Source organism: Scyliorhinus torazame, chromosome 5 (genome assembly GCF_047496885.1).
Source record: "Scyliorhinus torazame isolate Kashiwa2021f chromosome 5, sScyTor2.1, whole genome shotgun sequence".
NCBI classification, from domain to species: Eukaryota; Metazoa; Chordata; class Chondrichthyes; order Carcharhiniformes; family Scyliorhinidae; genus Scyliorhinus; species Scyliorhinus torazame.
The window spans coordinates 178,553,341-178,573,173 of NC_092711.1; the positions used below are offsets into that span (position 1 = coordinate 178,553,341).

Below are 19,833 nucleotides of genomic sequence, written 5' to 3' on the forward strand. Positions count from 1 at the left end.
CAATAATCTCTCTCCTGATCACCGCCTTCAGCACCTCGCAGAACGTGGAGCGTGAGACCTCCCCATTCTGGTTGTTGGTAATGTACCAGTCAGTGGCCTGTGATATTTTCTCGCAGAAAGCCCTGTCGGCAAGAGGTCCGAATTCAACCTCCATGGGTTGGATATGGCCCGTCACGAACCTCACGTCCATGTAGTGTGGAGCGTGGTCGGAAATCACAATCGCGGAGTATTCCACTCTTAATACCGCTGGAACCCCTCCCTTTCCCCACAAAGAAATCAATGCGTGTGTATACCTTATTTACTTGGGAGAAGAAGGAGCACTCCTCCCCTAGGTGCCTGAACCTCCATGGGTCCACTGCTCCATAAATGTTCTAAGTTCTTTTGCCATGCTGGAGGTCTTTCCTGTTTTGAAGTTTGGTCCTGTACACAGTTAAAGTTCTCTCCTCCACCCCCACCTGCCCCCGCCCATGATGAGTCGGTGTGTGTCTATGTCAGGATTCCACCATGGTCTTCTTCAGAATCTCCGTGTCAGCCTAGTTGGGAGCATACAAGTTCACCAGGTCACCGCTGACCATGACGTACCGTCCCCCTGGGTATGTAACTGTCCTCAGCGTATTAAACGCCATCCTCTTACTGAGCAGTATGGCTACCCCAAGCTCTGGTCCCGTAGCAGGCATGGAAAGCCTGTCCCTCCCAGCCCTTCCTTACCCGCAGTCGGTCCTTCGCCCTCAGGTGTGTCTCTTGGAGGAAGACTTTGTCGGCTTTCATACTTTCAGGTAGGCGAAGAATCTGGATTTTTTTCACTGGGCCTTTAAGTCCCCTGACTTTCCAGGTGACTATTCTGATGGGGGATTTTGTGTCTCCCTGATAGATTCGTATGTGGTTTCCCTCCCAGTGACAGGTTCTCCTCTGTCTGGCTCATCTCAGGATTCTCTCCCAGTCTTAGTGCCGGTGCAGCTTCGCAATAATTGCCCTTGGCAGTTCCCCAGCCCTGGGTTTTGGTCACAGCGACCTGTGTGCCCTGTCTATCTCTGGCGGGCTGTGGAAACTGTCCCTTCTCATCAGGGTTCCCAGTATCTGGGCCACGTAGTCCGTGGGATTTCTACCTTCAGTTCCGTCTGGCAATCCCACTATTCTGAGTGCCTGGCGTCTCGACCAGTTCTCTTGGTCCTCGACCTTCTCTTTCATGTTTTGCTGGTGTGATATTGTCATACATGAAGACAATGCAAGGGTTAATGAAATGTATACAGACAGCCACTGAGGGAGCTAATCCTGAGAGTATATAAGGGATGATGCTGAGCCTTGTGGGGCAGATGGAGAAGCTTAGGAATACAAAAAAGCACGAAAAGACAAAACTCAGGAGAGGTTACGATAGTCCCCATCCCACAAAATATGACACAGTGTATGGAAAGGCTCAGTAAACCAAGGTCCACCACACTAAGAAAACAAAAAGGGACGGTCAATAGAGAATTAAAGGTGCTATATTTAAATGCGCGCAGTGTACGGAACAAAGTAGATGAGCTTGTGGCCCAGATTGTGACTGGCAGGTATGATGTGGTAGGCATCACAGAGACATGGTTGCAGGGGGTTCAGGACTGGCATTTAAACATCCAGGGATTCACAACCTATCGAAAAGACAGGGAGGTGGGCAGAGGGGGCGGGGTTGCCTTGTTAATTAGGAATTAAATTAAATCAATAGCACTAAATGACATGGGGTCAGATGATGTGGAGTCTGTGTGGGTAGAGTTGAGGAACCACAAAGGCAAAAAAACCATAATGGGAGTTATGTACACGCCTCCTAACAGTGGTCAGGACCGGGGGCACAAAATGCACCACGAAATAGAAAGTGCATGTCAGAAAGGCAAGGTTACAGTGATCATGGGGGAGTTCAATATGCAGGTGGACTGGGTAAATAATGCTGCCAGTGGACCCAAGGAAAGGGAATTCATTGAATGTTTACAGGAGGGCTTTTTGGAACAGCTTGTGATGGAGCCCATGAGGGAACAGGCCATTCTGGACTTAGTGTTATGTAATGAGCCAGACTTGATTAAAGATCTTAAAGTAAGGAGCACTTAGGAGGCAGTGATCATAATATGGTAGAATTCAATCTCCAATTTGAAAGAAAGAAGGTAGAATCAGATGTAAAGGTGTTACAGTTAAATAAAGGTAACTACAGGGGCATGAGGGAGGAATTGACGAAAATCGACTGGGAGCAGAGCCTAGTGGGAAAGACAGTAGAACAGCAATGGCAGGAGTTTCTGGGAGTAATTGAGGACACAGTGCAGACGTTCATCCCAAAGAAAAGAAAGGTTATCAGAGGGGGGATTAGGCAGCCATGGCTGACAAAGGAAGTTAGGGAATGCATCAAAGCAAAAGAGAAAGCCTATAATGTGGCAAAGAGTAGTGGGAAGTCAGAAGATTGGGAAGGCTACAAAAACAAACAGAGGATAACAAAGAGAGAAATAAGGAAAGAGAGGATCAAATATGAAGGTAGGCTAGCCAGTAACATTAGGAATGATAGTAAAAGTTTCTTTAAATACATTAAAAACAAACGGGAGGCAAAAGTTGACATTGGGCCGCTCCAAAATGACGCTGGTAATTTTGTGATGGGAGACAAGGAAATAGCTGAGGAACTAAATAAGTTCTTTGCGTCAGTCTTCACAGTAGAAGACATGAGTAATATCCCACCAATTCCGGAGAGTCAGGGGGCAGAGTTGAATATGGTAGCCATCACAAAGGAGAAAGTGCTAGAGAAACTAAGAGGTCTAAAAATTGATAAATCTCCGGGCCCAGATGGGCTACATCCTAGAGTTCTAAAGGAGATCGCTGAAGAAATAGTGGAGGTGTTAGTTATGATCTTTCAAAAGTCACTGGAGTCCAGGAAAGTCCCAGAGGATTGGAAAATCGCTGTTGTAACCCCCCTGTTCAAGAAGGGAACAAGGAAAAAGATGGAAAATTATAGGCCAATTAGCCTAACCTCGGTTGTTGGCAAGATTCTAGAATCCATTGTTAAGGATGAGATTTCTAAATTCTTGGAAGTGCAGGGTCAGATTAGGACAAGTCAGCATGGATTTAGTAAGGGGAGGTCGTGCCTGACAAACCTGTTAGAATTCTTTGAAGAGATAACAAATAGGTTAGACCAAGGAGAGCCAATGGATGTTATCTATCTTGACTTCCAAAAGGCCTTTGATAAGGTGCCTCACGGGAGACTGCTGAGTAAAATAAGGGCCCATGGTATTCGAGGCAAGGTACTAACATGGATTGACGATTGGCTGTCAGGCAGAAGGCAGAGAGTTGGGATAAAAGGTTCTTTTTCGGAATGGCAACCGGTGACGAGTGGTGTCCCGCAGGGTTCAGTGTTGGGGCCACAGCTGTTCTCTTTATATATTAACGATCTAGATGACGGGACTGGGGGCATTCTGGCTAAGTTTGCAGATGATACAAAGATAGGTGGAGGGGCAGGTAGTATGGAGGAGGTGGGGAGGCTGCAGAAAGATTTAGACAGTTTAGGAGAGTGGTCCAAGAAATGGCTGATGAAATTCAACGTGGGCAAGTGCGAGGTCTTGCACTTTGGAAAAAAGAATAGAGGCATGGACTATTTTCTCAACGGTGACAAAATTCATAATGCTGAAGTGCAAAGGGACTTGGGAGTCCTAGTCCAGGATTCTCTAAAGGTAAACTTGCAGGTTGAGTCCGTAATTAAGAAAGCAAATGCAATGTTGTCATTCATCTCAAGAGGCTTGGAATATAAAAGCAGGGATGTACTTCTGAAGCTTTATAAAGCATTAGTTAGACCCCATTTAGAATACTGTGAGCAATTTTGGGCCCCACACCTCAGGAAGGACATACTGGCACTGGAGCGGGTCCAGCGGAGATTCACACGGATGATCCCAGGAATGGTAGGCCTAACATACGATGAACGTCTGAGGATCCTGGGATTATATTCATTGGAGTTTAGGAGGTTGAGGGGAGATCTAATAGAAACTTACAAGATAATGAATGGCTTAGATAGGGTGGATGTAGGGAAGTTGTTTCCATTAGCAGGGGAGACTAGGACCCGGGGACACAGCCTTAGAATAAAAGGGAGTCACTTTAGAACAGAGATGAGGAGCAATTTCTTCAGCCAGAGAGTGGTGGGTCTGTGGAATTCATTGCCACAGAGGGCGGTGGAGGCCGGGACGTTGAGTGTCTTTAAGACAGAAGTTGATAAATTCTTGACTTCTCGAGGAATTAAGGGCTATGGAGAGAGAGCGGGTAAATGGAGTTGAAATCAGCCATGATTGAATGACGGAGTGGGCTCGATGGGCCGAATGGCCTTACTTCCGCTCCTATGTCTTATGGTCTTCTGGTCTTATTAGAGAAGATGGTGAGGCATGAGAGAGAGCGGAGTTGTGCACTTGAGAGTTCTGCAGTTAGAGTTAGCACAGGTTAATATAGAAACCTTCTACTTTAAGAATGTAAACAAATCTTAGTAGTGTAATAAATTAATAGTTTTGGGCAATGAAAGTTTACGCATGACGTCATGAACGTGATGGCGTGCAGACTTTGTGGCCACAGCCACTTAAAAAAAAAAAAAAAATGCCTGGCAATAGGAAACACAAGTTTAAAAGGCACCAAACAGAAGCATTTTGCCTCGCAAAGCAGAACATTGCCTGAATTTGAACCAATAGCTGAAGAAGATTTTTGCAGCACCATTGACCAAGCAGTTTACACAATGAAAATCCCCACAGGGAGGGCAGTGAAGGACCCCAGAAAGAGAGCAGTGAAAGAAGATGACAATTTTAACCAATATGAGAATACAGGAGGTAACTCGTACATTGAAGACTATTATTCAGATATGGTGGAAATATTCTCTACTAAAGGTAGATGAATCCAATACATTGATGGAATTGCATACTTTTGCGACATCAGATAGCAGTAATCTGACAGGTGAACAACCAGAAGAAAACTGGTGGGACCAGTACAAACCGGATGGTCTGCACCTGGGGCGGGACGGTCTGCACCTGGGGCGGGACGGTCTGCACCTGGGGCGGGACGGTCTGCACCTGGGGCGGGACGGTCTGCACCTGGGGCGGGACGGGGCGCTCCGCACCTGGGGCGGGACGGGGCGCTCCGCACCTGGGGCGGGATGGCCTGCACCTGGGCGGGACGGTAACCGATGTCCTTGGGGGGGCGTTTGCTAGAGCTGTTGGGGAGGGTTTAAACTAATATGGCAGGGGGATGGGAACCAATGCAGGAAGTCGGAGGGGAGTAAAATGGGGACAGAAACGAAAAGCAGTAAGGGGGAAAGTGTAAGGCAGGGAAGCCATAGTCAAAAATGAAAAAGGGCGTCAGTACAAGGTACAGTGACTGAGGAGCTCAGTGAATAGGACCAGGAATACTAAAAGGAGTAAAACGGTAAATAAAAACATAAATGGAAAGCGACGCGCCAGGTTGTTACATGAAGATAAGGGTTCTACGATAAGGAAAATTAGGAGAAAAGTTAAAAGGAAAAATAACTTAGGAGAGGTTACTGATAGAGGTGTTAAGATTCAAAACGGAGGTATAAAAGCCAACGTAAGTGTACTTTACCTGAATGCTCGTAGTATTCGGAATAAGGTAAATGAGTTAATGGCGCAAATCATCGTGAATGACTATGATTTAGTGGCCATTACTGAAACATGGTTAAAGGATGGTCACGACTGGGAGTTAAATATCCGAGGGTTTCAAACTATTCGGAAGGTCAGAGTGGATGGTAAGGGGGGTGGTGTAGCTCTGTTATTTAAGGATGACATCCGGGCAATAGTAAGGGATGACATTGGTGCTATGGAGGATAAGGTTGAATCCATTTGGGTGGAAATCAGGAATAGTAAGGCGAAAAAGTCACTGATAGGTGTAGTCTATAGGCCACCAAATAGTAACATTACGGTGGGGCGGGCAATAAATGAAGAAATAACTGATGCATGTAGAAATGGTACAGCAGTTATCGTGAGGAATTTTAATCTCCATGTCAATCGGTTTAACCAGGTCGGTCAAGGCTGCCTTGAGGAGGGGTTTAAAAATGTATCCGCGATAGTTTCCTAGAACAGTATGTCATGGAACCTACGAGGGAACAAGCGGTCCTAGATCTGGTCCTGTATAATGAGACAGGATTGATTAATGATCTCATAGTTAGGGATCCTCTCGGAAGGAGCGATCACAATATGGTGGAATTTAAAATACAGATGGAGGGTGAGAAGATGAAATCAAACACTAGTGTTTTGTGCTTAAACAAAGGAGATTACAATGGGATGAGAGAAGAACTAGCTAAGGTAGACTGGGAGCAAAGACCCGTAACAGCCTCCCCGAACAGGCGCCGGAATGTGGCGACTAGGGTCTTTTCACAGTAACTTCATTTGAAGCCTACTTGTGACAATAAGCTATTTTCATTTCATTTTCAAGACTTTATGGTGAAACAGTAGAGGAACAGTGGAGAACCTTCCAAGCGATTTTTCACAGTGCTCAGCAAAGGTTTATGCCAACAAAAAGGAAGGATGGTAGAAAGAGGGAAAATCGACCGTGGATATCTAAGGAAATAAGGGAGAGTGTCAAATTGAAGGGAACAACATACAAAGTGGCAAAGATTAGTGGGAGACTAGAGGATTGGGAAATCTTTAAGGGGCAACAGAAAGCTACTAAAAAAGCTATAAAGAATAGTAAGGTAGATTATGAGAGTAAACTTGCTCAGAATATAAAAACAGAGGAAAACTTTCGACAAATATATAAAGCAAAAAAAGAGTGGCTAAGGTAAATATTTGTCCTTTAGAGGATGAGAAGGGAGAATTTAATAATGGGAGATGAGGAAATAGCTGAGGAACTGAACAGGTTTTTTGGGTCGGTCTTCACAGTGGAAGACTCAAGTAACATGCCAGTGACTGATGGAAATGAGGCTATGACAGGTGAGGACCTTGAGAGGATTGTTATCACCAAGGAGGTAGTGATGGGCAAGCTAATGGGGCTAAAGGTAGACCAGTCTCCTGGCCCTGATGGATTGCATCCCAGAGTGCTAAAAGTGATGGCTACGGAAATTGCAAATGCACTAGTGATAATTTACCAAAATTCACTAGACTCTGGGGTGGTCCCGGCGGATTGGAAATTAGCAAACATGACACCACTGTTTAAAAAAAGAAGGAAGGCAGAAAGCGGGTAATTATAGGCCAGTTAGCTTAACGTCGGTAGTAGGGAAGATGCTGATTGGATTGGATTTGTTTATTGTCACGTGTACCGAGGTACAGTGAAAAGTATTTTTCTGCGAGCAGCTCAACAGATCATTAAGTACATGAGAAGAAAAGGGAATAAAAGAAAATACATAATAGGGCAACACAACATATACAATGTAACTACATAAGCACTGGCATCGGATGAAGCACACAGGGTGTAGTGTTAATGAAATCAGTCCATAAGAGGGTCATTTAGGAGTCTGGTGAATCTAGTCTGGAATCTATTATCAAGGAAGGAATAGCGAGGCATCTGGATGGAAATTGTCCCATTGGGCAGACGCAGCATGGGTTCATGAAGGGCCGGTCGTGCCTAACTGATTTAGTGGAATTTTTTGAGGACATTAACAGTGCGGTAGATAACGGGGAGCCAATGGATGTGATATATCTGGATTTCCAGAAAGCTTTTGACAAGGTGCCACACAAAAGGTTGCTGCATAAGATAAAGATGCATGGCATTAAGGGGAAAGTAGTAGCATGGATAGAGGATTGGTTAATTAGTAGAAAGCAAAGAGTGGGGGTTAATGGATGTATCTCTGGTTGGCAATCAGTAGCTAGTGGTGTCCCTCAGGGATCAGTGTTGGGCCCACAACTGTTCACAATTTACATAGATGATTTGGAGTTGGGGACCAAGTGCAATGTGTCCAAGTTTGCAGACAACACTAAGATGAGTGGTAAAGCAAAAAGTGCAGAGGATACTGGAAGTCTGCAGAGGGATTTGGATAGGCTAAGTGAATGGGCTAGGGTCTGGTCGATGGAATACAATGTTGACAAATGTGAGGTTATCCATTTTGGTAGGAATAACAGCAAACGGGATTATTATTTAAATGATAAAATATAAAAACATGCTGCTGTGCAGAGAGACCTGGGTGTGCTAGTGCAAGAGTCACAAAAAGTTGGTTTACAGGTGCAACAGGTGTTTAAGAAGACAAATGGAGTTTTGTCCTTTATTGCTAGAGGGATGGAGTTTAAGACTAGGGAGGCTATGCTGCAATTGTATAAGGTGGTAGTGAGGCCACACCAGGAGTATTGTGTTCAATTTTGGTCTCCTTACCTGAGAAAAGACGTACTGGCACTGGAGGGTGTGCGGAGGAGATTTACTAGGTTAATCCCAGAGCTGAAGGGGTTGGATTACGAGGAGAGGTTGAGTAGACTGGGACTGTACTCGTTGGAATTTAGAAGGATGCGGGGGGATCTCATAGAAACATATAAAATTATGAAGGGAATAGATAGGATAAATGTGGGGACGTTGTTTCCACTGGCGGGTGAAAGCAGAACTAGGGGGGCATAGTCCTAAATCTACTTCCCCTTATTTTGAGGCTGAGTTTGGAGGAACTTCTTCACCCAAAGGGTTGTGAATCTATGGAATTCCCTGCCCAGTGAAGCAGTAGAGGCTCCTTCATTAAATGTCTTCAAGATAAAGATAATAGTTTTTTGAAGAATGAAGGAATAAAGGATTATGGTGTTCGAGCCGGAAAGTGGAGCTGAGTCCACAAAAGATCAGCCATGATCTCATTGAATGGCGGAGCAGGCTCGAAGGGCCAGATGGCCTACTCCTGTTCCTAGTTCTTATGTATGAAGGTCTATCTTCTATATTTGATGAGCCAGAAATAGAAGACTATGAAATTATATCCACTGTATTTGCCAATAAGGACAACAGTGAAGAAACAAATGATGAGCAACAAAAAGAAAGCTATGACAGTCGATCCACTTTATTTGCGACGAGTGATGAAATGATCACAAATAGCATACAAGCTGTGCAGGACGAAAGCAAGACTGACAGATCTCAGCTGGACTGTACAAAGGCTGACAGTCAGAGTGCAACAATGAACAGGTCAATTGAGAGAACATCAATTGTGAATAACCAACAAGAACGTAGCAATGAAAGCGCAACAGTGATCAAATCAGTTGAGAACACCTCAATTGTGAAGAGCTTACAAGAAAATGACATCTTGGAGAAGTTGACTGCAGATGAGAAGCACCAAGAGATCACAGATACATCAGATTACCCAAAAGGAACTGCTATCACAAAGTTCAAAGATACATCAGATAATACAAAGGACACTGATAGTATAAAGGTTGAAAATGAATCAGACAAGCCAGAAGGAATGGATTTTGAGCACACAAAGCATAACTACGGAACAACAGAATGTACACAAAGGTATCGAACAAAGAAATGTACAGCACAGGAACAGGCCCTTCGGGCCTCCAAGCCTGTGCCGACCATGCTGCCCGTCTAAACTAAAATCTTCTACACTTCCGGGGTCCGTATCCCTCTATTCCCATCCTATTCATTTATTGGTCAAGAGGTCCCTTAAACGTCACTATGGTCCCTGCTTCCACCACCTCCTCCGGTAGCGAGTTCCAGGCACCCACTACCCTCTGTGTATTAAAAAAAAAACGTGCCTCGTACATCTCCTCTAAATCTTGCCCCTCGCACCTTCAACCTTTGCCCCCTAGTGATTGACCCCTGCACCCAGTAAAAGAGTCTCTGACCATCCACTCTGTCTATGCCCCTCATTTTGCAGACCTTTATCAGGTCGCCCCTCAACCTCCGTCGTTCCAGTGAGAACAAACCAAATTTATTCAACCTCTCCTCCTAGCTTATACCCTCCAGTCCAGGCAACATCCTGGTAAATCTCTTCTGCACCCTCTCTAAAGCCTCCACATCCTTCTGGTAGTGTGGCGACCAGAATTGAACACTATACCTCAAGTGTGGCCTAACTAAGGTTCTTTACAGCTGCAACATGACTTGCGAATTTTTATAAACAATGCCCCGGCCAATGAAGGCAAGCATGCCGTATGCCTTCTTGAATACCTTCTCCACCTGTGTTGCCCCTTTCAGTGACCTGTGGACCTGTACACCTAGAGATCTCTGACTGGCAATACTCTTGAGGGTTCTACCATTCACTATATATTCCCTACCTGTATTGGACCTTCCAAAATGCATTACCTCACATTTGTCCGGATTAAACTCCATCTGTCATCTCTCCGCCCAAGTCTCCAAACAATCTAAATCCTGCTGTATCCTCTGACAGTCCTCATCGCTTTCCGCAAATCCACCAACCTTTGTGTCGTCCGCAAACTTACTAATCAGACCAGTTACATTTTCCTCCAAATCATTTATATATACTACAAATAGCAAAGGTCCCAGCACTGATCCCTGTGGAACACCACTGGTCACAGCCCTCCAATCAGAGAAGCACCCTTCCATTGCTACTGTCTGCCTTCAATGACCTAGCCAGTTCTGTATCCATCTTGCCAGCTCACCCCTGATCCCGTGTGACTTCACCTTTTGTGCCAGTCTGCCATGAGGGACCTTGTCAAAGGCCTTACCGAAGTCCATATAGACAACATCCACTGCCCTACCTGCATCAACCATCTTTTCGACCACCTTGAAAATCTCTATCAAGTTAGTGAGTCACACTTGACAGACCATACAGTATGGAAAGCAATCCAGGTGGCAGCCAAGCAAGGGACTGCAGGACAGTGTATGAAAAACAGCAACAGTCAAGATAAAACCGACAAATGCGTGCGTTGACTCTACCAAGTTCATGCATAATGGTACCAATGTCAGGAAGGACACGACATTGTTTGGAAAGAAACAATGACATTCCAATGGTCTGGAAGTGATGGTTCTTGCTGGAAAAAACAGATACCAAATAGGTTTTGAAGGCAAAGGAAACACGAAAGCAACACCACAAGCACAGAAAAAGATCACGTCAGACAACGAACATGGTTCAACCATTCGAACATTTGGTGGATTGGACTGATGACTTGTTGGTACTGTAACACACTGCCACAGAGCTGTTTAGCACAGGGCTAAATCACTGGCTTTGAAAGCAGACCAAGGCAGGCCAGCAGCACAGTTCGATTCCCGTAACAGCCTCCCCGAACAGGTGCCGGAATGTGGCGACTAGGGGCTTTTCACAGTAACTTCATTTGAAGCCTCCTTGTGACATAAGCATTTTTTCACACTGAAGACTGAGTACATACTCACATTTGTGGACTGTAACAAATTTCAAAAAAAGTTCTTTAAAAAATTGTTAACTAGTACACGACTACTTGTATTGATCTGACAATGTTTTTGATATATGTTTGCAACAATCTCCATTTATCTTACAGACAAGAAACAGGAACAAGGGGATAGTATGATATGTGTAGTCATTAGTAATGGAACAGGGGCAGTTCCTTGCACGGCTTGCTGGTCCCTCTCTTTCAGGTGCTGCCAGAGTTTTCTCGCCTCGTGGGCCGCCGTCTCGCTCACCAGTTTCTCCAGGCTCCCGTTGCCTCTTGTTTCCTTGCAGCCTCTAGTGCAGCTGTTGTTCGGCATTTTTGCAAATATCCTGTACCTTGTGTGGGTTGGAAAAGGATACTTTTTTTCCTCTGTTCTGGTCGGCTATTTTGGATAAAATTGCCTCAATTCGATTTCCTCGGAGGAGCGCCACCTTCTGTGCGCCGCTCAACACATCCCAGCCTGATGTTAGGCTTTAATACTCACAGCTCTGATACTCCACCCCTCCGAGTCCGCTCCCTGGAGACTAGGCCGCGAATCCCTGAGGTAAGGTTTTTATACTCACCGCTCCAATACTCCGGCCCTCTGAGTCCGATCCCTGGAGACTAGGTATTGGGGAATGAGAGAGGAAAGAATGTTCCATCAAAACTAGAATTCTCTGTTCCGAATTTCTATCCTGTACTGACAGTGATGTCTTTTGTAAACTCCTTTTTACAGGATAATCGAAGAGGAGGAATTGCAGGCAGAAATCTCAAACGTAACCTCTTGATGTTACGGAGTCACTCGATTCCTTGGGACCTGAATATCATTCAATCTAGAAGGAGAAATGTTTGCCCGATCTCTCAGCATCAAAAGATTTTAACCATCAGTGTGACTGGAAAAGCTCCAAGACACACACACACACCCGAGTGAGAGTGTTCCAGAGCACTGACTGTGGAAAGAGCTTTAACCAGTTACGCAGCCTGAAAAAACATCACACCATTCACAGCGGGGAGAGACCGTACACGTGTTCTGTGTGTGGACGAGGCTTCAACTGATTGTTACCTGGCGAAACATGAGGAGACGCAACATGGAGAAACCATATAAATGTGGGGACTGTGGGAAGGGATTCAGAGCCCCATCTACACTGGAAGCTCATCGACGCATTCACACTGGGGATCGGCCGTTCACCTGCCCTGTGTGTGGAAAGGGATTTACTGTGTTATCCAACCTGCGGACACATCAGCGAGTTCACACTGGAGAGAGACCATTCACCTGCTCTCAATGTGGGAAGGAATTCAGTGATTCATCCAGCCTGCGGAAACATCAGCGAATTCACACCGGGGAGAAGCCGTTCACCTGCTCTGACTGCGGGAAGGGATTCAGTGATCCATCTGGCCTGCGTTCACACCAGAGAGTTCACACTAGGGAGAAGCCATTTATTTGCTCTCTGTGTGGGAAGGGATTCAGTGATTCATCCACCCTGCGGGTACACCAGCGAGTTCACACTGGGGAGAAGCCGTTTACCTGCTCTCAGTGTGGGAAGGGATTCAGACAGTTACATGACCTGCGTGTACACAAGCGAATTCACACTGGGGAGAGGCCGTTCACCTGCTCCCAGTGTGGGAAGGGATTCCGTGTTTCATCTGAGCTAGTGAAACACCAGCGAGTTCACACTGGGGAGAAGCCGTTCACCTGCTCTCAGTGTGGGAAGGGATTCACTGAGCTATCCATACTGAAGAAACACCAGCGAGTTCACACCGGGGAGAAGCCATACACCTGCTCTCATTGTGGGAAGGGATTCAGTCAGTTATCCAACCTGCAGTCACATGAGCGAGTTCACACTGGGGAGAAGCCATTCACCTGCCCTCAGTGTGGAAAGGCATTCCGTGTTTCAACCAGCCTCCGGTCACATCAGCGAGTTCACACCGGGGAGAAGCCGTTCACCTGCTCTGAGTGTGGGAAAGGATTCAGTCAATTATCCCACCTGCAGTCACACCAGCGCGTTAAGACTGGGGAGAGGCCATTCACCTGCTCTCAGTGTGGGAAGGGATTCGCTCGGTCAACCAATCTGAAGTCACACCAGCGACTTCACACTGGAGAGAGACCTTTCACCTGTTCTCAGTGTGGAAAAGGATTTATTCACTCATCCAGCCTGCGGACACACCAGCGACTTCACGAGTAAGGCCATTCACGTGTGTTCAGCCTAGGAAGGAAATCTGTGATTCATCGCAACGGTGGAGACACCAACAAGTTCACAAGTGATTACAGGAGTTGGATTCTGTTATTGTTTCTGCTCTCAATTACACCCAGGACTGCATTTTGTTCATCCTGTCAGTTGGTCAAGGGGATGATCGGAGGGTTTCTTTCTGCTGGACTGGCCACTCTCGCGACTTTGCCTCCAGTGGGTTTATGTGCTTTGAGCCTTGTTGCGATGACCTGGTTCTAAATTTCACAAGGGTGACAGAGTGAAAGGGTATTTGGAAATTTGAAGATATTTAGTTCCCATTTCTGTTTGGAACCTCCAAAGCATGCCACGTTGCCATGGAGATGGGCTGTGGTGATTACATGTTTTTGATTTGTTTAATTTATTTGGGTATTCCTCACAGAAGACAACTGTCAGGGTATGAGGGGCAGGTTGTCTGAGGTGGGCTGGGAAACTGATGGGAAACAGGGAATAGCTAATATTTAAAGAATGATTGCATATTTACAAGGGGATTGGTTAGCTCAGTTGGCTGGATGGCTGGTTCGTGATGTGAAGCAACGGGGGCGGCACGGTGGCGCAGTAGTTAGCACTGCTGCCTCATGGCGCCGAGCACCTGGATTCGATCCCGGCTCTGGGTCACTGTCCGTGTGGAGTTTGCACGTTCTCCCCGTGTTTGCATGGATTTCGCCCCCACAACCCAAAGATGTGCAAGGTAGGTGGATTGGCCACGCTAAATTGGCCCTTAATTGGAAAAAAAATAATTGGATACTCTTTTTTTAAAAAAAAATTTAAAAAAAAATTTTTTTTTTTTAAAAACATGATGCGGAGTGACGCCAACAGCATGGGGTCAACACCCGTACCGGGTGGTTATCCATGAAGGCCTCATCTTCTCAATATTGCCCTTCACCTGAGGTGTGGTGACCCTCAGGTTAAATCACTACCAGTCAGCTCTATTTCTTTCAAAAGGGGAGAGCAGCCTATGGACCTCTGGGACTTTGGCGACTTTCCTTAAACATATATACAACAAATATTGATTCCTCTAAGGAGCAAAAATCTCAACAGGAAATTTGGCTAACAAGAAAATTTAAAGGTTCCATTAGATCAAAGGAAGAGGCTCATAAAGTGGCCAAAATAGTAGTAAGTCTGAGGACTGGGAACTTGTTTTAGAATTCAGCAAAGGAGGACCAAGAAACTGATAAAGAGAAAATAGAATATGAAAGCAAACTGGGGAGAAACATAAAAACCGACTGGAAAAGCTCCTATAGGAATGTGAAAAGGAAAAGATTAGCGAAGACCAATGTGGGTCCATTCCAGGCAGAGACAGGAGAGTTTATGATGGGGAATAAGGAAATGGCAGAGAAACTAAACAATGTGTGTCTGTCTTCACAGAGGAAGATACAGAAATCATCCCCAAAACACTAGAGAACCAAGGGACCAGTGAGCACGAGGGACTGAAAGAGATTAGTATTAGTGAAAAAGTAGCACTGGAGAAAATAATGGGATTGAAAGTTAATAAATCCCCAAAAGCTGATGCTCTACATCCCAGAGTGTTGAAAGAGGTGGCTGTAGAGATAGTGGATACATTGGTGATCATCTTTCACAATTCTATAGATTCTGGAATGGTTCCTGCAGATTGGAAGGTGGTAAATGTAACCCCAATATTTAAGGAGAGAGAGAGAGAAAACGGGGAACCACAGGCCCATTAGCCTGACATCAGTAGGAGGGAAAATGCTACAATCTATTATAAAGGATGTGATAACATACGAATTAGGAGCAGGAGTAGGCCACTCGAGCCTTCTCCACATTCCCGCTGACCACCCGATAACCTTTCACCCCCTTGCTGATCAAGAATCTATTCAGCTCTGCCTTCAAAATATTCAAAGTCTCTACTTCCGCTGCCCTTTGAGGAAGAGAGTTCTGATGACTGATGACCCTCAGAGAAAAAAGTTCTCCTCTGCCTTTAATGGACAAGTTATTACTTTTAAAGTGACTCCAGTTTCTACATCTTCCCACAAGAGGAAACATTCTTTCCACATCCCCCCTGTCAAGGCCCCTCAGGATCTTATACAGTTCAATCAATTCACCTAAATTCCATCGGACACAAGCCCAGCCTGTCCAATCATTCCTCATAAGACCAGCCTCCAATTCCAGGTATGAGTCCAGTAAACATTCTCTGAACTGCTTCCAACACATTGACATCATTCCTTAAATGAGAACAATACTGTACACAGTGCTCCAGATGTGGTCTCACCAATGTCCTGTGTAACTGAAGCATAACCTCCCTACTTTTGTATTCAATTCCCCTCACAATAAACAATAACATTCTATTAGCTTTCCTAATTACTTGCTGTACCTGTATACTCGCCTTTTGTGATTCATGCTCTTGGACACCCAGATCCCTCTGAATCTCGGAGCTCTGCAATCTCTCACCATTTAGATAATAAGCTGTTTTATTCTTTCTGCCAAAATGAACAATTTCTCATTTTCCCACAATGTACTCCATTTCCCAGGTCTTTTCTCGCTCACTTAACCTAATCTTGTAGTCTCCTTATGTCCCCTTCACTATTTAAGTTTCTACCTATCTTTGTATCATTGGAATATAGGAGCAGGAGTTGGCCATTCAGCCCTTCAAGCCTGCTCCACCAGTCAATACGATCATGGCTGATCATCAACTTCAATGCATTTTCCCCCACACTATCCCCATATCCCTTTGTGTTATTGGTGTTTAGAAATCTGTCAGTCTCTGCTTTAAACACACTCAGTGACTGAGCTCCCACAGCCCTCTGGGGTAGAGAATTCCAAAGATTCACAACCCTCTGAGTAAAGAAATGTTTCCTCTGAGACCGGACCCAAGGTAATCCCTTATTTTGAAATTCTGTCCCCTGGTTCTAGACTCTCCAACCAGGGGAAACCTCTCACCTGCATCTCCCCTGGCCTTTAAGGTTTTGTAGGTTCAGTGCGATTACTTCTCATTTGTTGCACTTCCTCTGTGACAATAATACCTTTCCTAAGGTAATGGTCCAAAACTGCACGCAGTACTCCAGCTGTAGTTTAACCAAGGTTCTATATAATAAGTTTATTCTGGCAGGTTTCACAATTTTGCTTCCAGTGGGCTGATGCTCCTTGAGCCTCAGTGTGAACATTTCCACTGAAATGATCCACAAAAGTTGATGAAGGACATAAATCCTGGACAGTAAATAGTGTTTTTCCCCCACTGCAGGTAGATCTAAAATAAACACATTTGTCTCTGTTCCATTGAGTCTACAGCACAGGGCCAGGCCAGTCGGCTCAATTGGTCTCTGTCAGTATTTATGCTCCACATGAGCCTCCACCCACCCCTCTTCATCTCCCCCATCAGCATCTCCTTCTATTCCTTTCTCCCTCATGTATGTATCTCGTTTCCCCTTCAATGCATTCATGCTGTTCACCTCAACCACTCGCTGAGTTAGCGAGTTCCCCATTCTCACCACTCGCTGGGTAAAGAGGTTTCTCATCAAATCCCTATTGGATTATTGAACTCCTGAAAATGGATTGAAAATGCACGCAGCATTTGTAACCAAGGGATGAATTGTCAGCGCGGATAGAGATAAATGTGTGTCCTGATAGACATTACACAGACTTGTTTGAAAGGTGACCAAGGCTGGGATGGAAATGTTGAATGATATTTGACAGATCGGAATGGCACGAAGCTCGGTAGGTGATGTGATTGTTCCTGTTTATTAAAAATTACATTAGTTCAGTACTGAGAGACCACCGTAGCCTGAAAGATGAGGATGTGGAATCAGTTTGGGTTGAGATAAGAATAGTAAAGACACGAGGTCCCTTGTGGGAGTAGTTAATGGGCCTCCAAACAGTAGTTACACTGTAGGTGGAGTGTACAGGAAGTGATAAACCAGGCTTGTCATTAATGTACCAAAATAATCATGGGTAACTTTAATTGAATGTAGATTGGAAGAATCACATTAGCAAAGATAGCCGGGAACATTGGTTCATAAATTTTGGGGGGGGGGGTTATTTCTCAGAGCAGTTCCTTCCAGAGCCAAGCAGGAGCAAAGCTATCTGACATCTCAATGTGCAGTGAGATCATAATAATCTTTATTAGTGTCACAGGTAGGGTTACATTTACAGTGCAATGAAGTTACTGTGAAAACAGGATTAATCAATAAACACATTGTGATAGAGTATCTTGGTAACAGTGATCATAATCATATTAGTCATTTTAATCGTTTTGGTTTTGTTATGTTCAGTTATCACAATCAAAGTGTATGAATCAATTCGCTCAATACGGTATAACACTCTGTGAGGCTCTGTATTCAGGTGCACTCCGCTTGACAAATGACTTGTGCCATATTGTCTTAGGCCAAAGTAGGATTACGTTTTATGGTTTTACCACAGGACTAATGCAGGATGAAAATCTCGGTTATCGTTTATTGCAGGATTAGGAGATCTGTGTGATGTTTCTGAATTAAACTATGTTTTAAATTGTATTTGTTTTTTAACTTAAAGCTTAATGTCACTTTCCTTCAAAGTGTGCACAGAATTTCTCCATTGGTGTGAGTTTTATTATCAGTTTCTGTAATGGTGTTGTAGTTATGTAGTTTGTGATTTTTATTTCTTATGAACATGTAATTTCTGAATAGAAAATGGTGTTTTGTGATGTGTATCTTGCTACTTGAACTTTAACATACCAATCCCCTTTATGGATTTATTTTCTATGTTCTGTAGTTAATGCTGTATTAGTTTAAGTTTGTGTATCTCGTGACTTTTAGTTATTTGGATTGAAGTAACTTGCTTTAGGCATCAGCAGTCACTAGGAAGTTCCACATAACACCTGAGATGTGTCAGTTAGGACGATGAGCCTGACGAACATCAGTCATGAGGAAGTGACATCACACATCCTCTTATTACAAGTATGTAGACACACAAATTACCTTATGTTGTCTTGTTACTTGAGGGGAAAAGCGAGAAACTTAATAAAACAGCAGAGAACAGCAATCACTTCTCGGCCTTTTGGCCATCCATGATCAAGTGTTAGATCAAACCCAAGGTGAGATGCAATGCCTTTTCTTGTCAGCTTGGATCTTGTACATCTCTCTTGTGGAGACCATGAATTCGATTCAATTTGAATTGATTTTTGGCACAAGCAATGAGATGGCTTAGGGGCTTGCGCTGTCCACTCTGCATTGGCTGTGTAACTTTTAAGGATGAGATTTATTTTTTTTAAAGTTAAAAATAAAGAAAAGGATATTCCCACAAGTAACTGAAATCCTGGGCAACCAATTAGGAGTTAATGGGAAGTGACATCAGCAAATGTGACTGAATTAATAGGAAGTGACATCAGCAAGGTGACCAAGTTAAGGGGAAGTGACATCAGCAACATGACCACCATCCTTCAGCGATCCGAGATTGATTGTGCCCCATTTAACCAATCAGGCACAGATCATTTGCTGCTTGGGCCAATCAGAACTGCAGGATATAACTGACCATGCGTGGAGGTAGTTTCTGGAAAGGGTTAATGAGCGACAATTCTCTAGAGCTCGGTATGCAACACAATATGAAATAAGAAGATAGTCAACAGAACAAGAGACAGCTCCACAGTCACCCAGAAGTCGAGAGCTGGTGATCCAGAGTGAACGGACTGATCCACTACCTTTGTTAATTATTGTGATTTTGTACTTATTACAATTAACTTAATAAATTCTGTGACAACATTCTTGTGCCCGGAATGATCTGTAACTAGTCAGGAGCTGCAGCTTCCTTTTGGGTAACTTTCACAACACAGTCTGACGTGTAATTGATTTGAGGATTACAATTGAGATTGGAGCCAAACCCGGACCTTACAATAGGATCGAATTTCACATTCCGGGTATCCTGCACTAACAGTGATGGCTTTTGTAAACTCCTTTTACAGGATATTAGAAGGGGAGGATTTACAGACAGAAATTTCACACCAAACATCAGGTCAAGATCTGACAGTCACTCAATTCATGGGAGCTGAATATCATTGATCTTTGAATCTAGAAGGAGAAATGTTAAGTTATTCTGCTGAAAGAGATGTTTAAACATCACTCCGTGTACAGACACTGAGACAGGCTCCAGCCAGTGAGAGGCATCACTAAAAACAACCATTCTATATTCTTCAGCTCACCCAAAGATGGAAATTTCAGCACACATTTCTCCATCTTGTATTTTTTAATGTTTTGTTTGCCCGTTAAATATCCTCGAGTTCTGGATGTTTCATTACAGAACTCAGCTCGAAGACATCAAAACTTGTATCCGGCCTTGCCTGTGTGCCCCATTTGTCAATTCAACTTTGCAGCAGCTCAGTCCCAGCTTTGGAAACACCTTCCTCTTTCTGTGTGTCCCTGACTGTGACAGGGTTGATACTGTCTCATAAA

The 19,833-nt window shown here is 44.4% G+C and overlaps 1 protein-coding gene across 1 annotated transcript in view; it reads left to right on the plus strand.

Annotated features, from left to right (window-relative positions):
- The window catches only part of LOC140422542 (uncharacterized), a 95,839-nt gene that overhangs the window by 16,590 nt on the left and 59,416 nt on the right, over positions 1 to 19,833 (plus strand). Inside the window, exon 2 of the mRNA XM_072507567.1 lies at positions 11,968 to 13,290. Within this exon, the coding sequence (XP_072363668.1) occupies positions 12,305 to 13,290 (986 nt within the window). The 5' untranslated portion in view covers positions 11,968 to 12,304. The remainder of the gene's footprint in view (positions 1 to 11,967; positions 13,291 to 19,833) is intronic.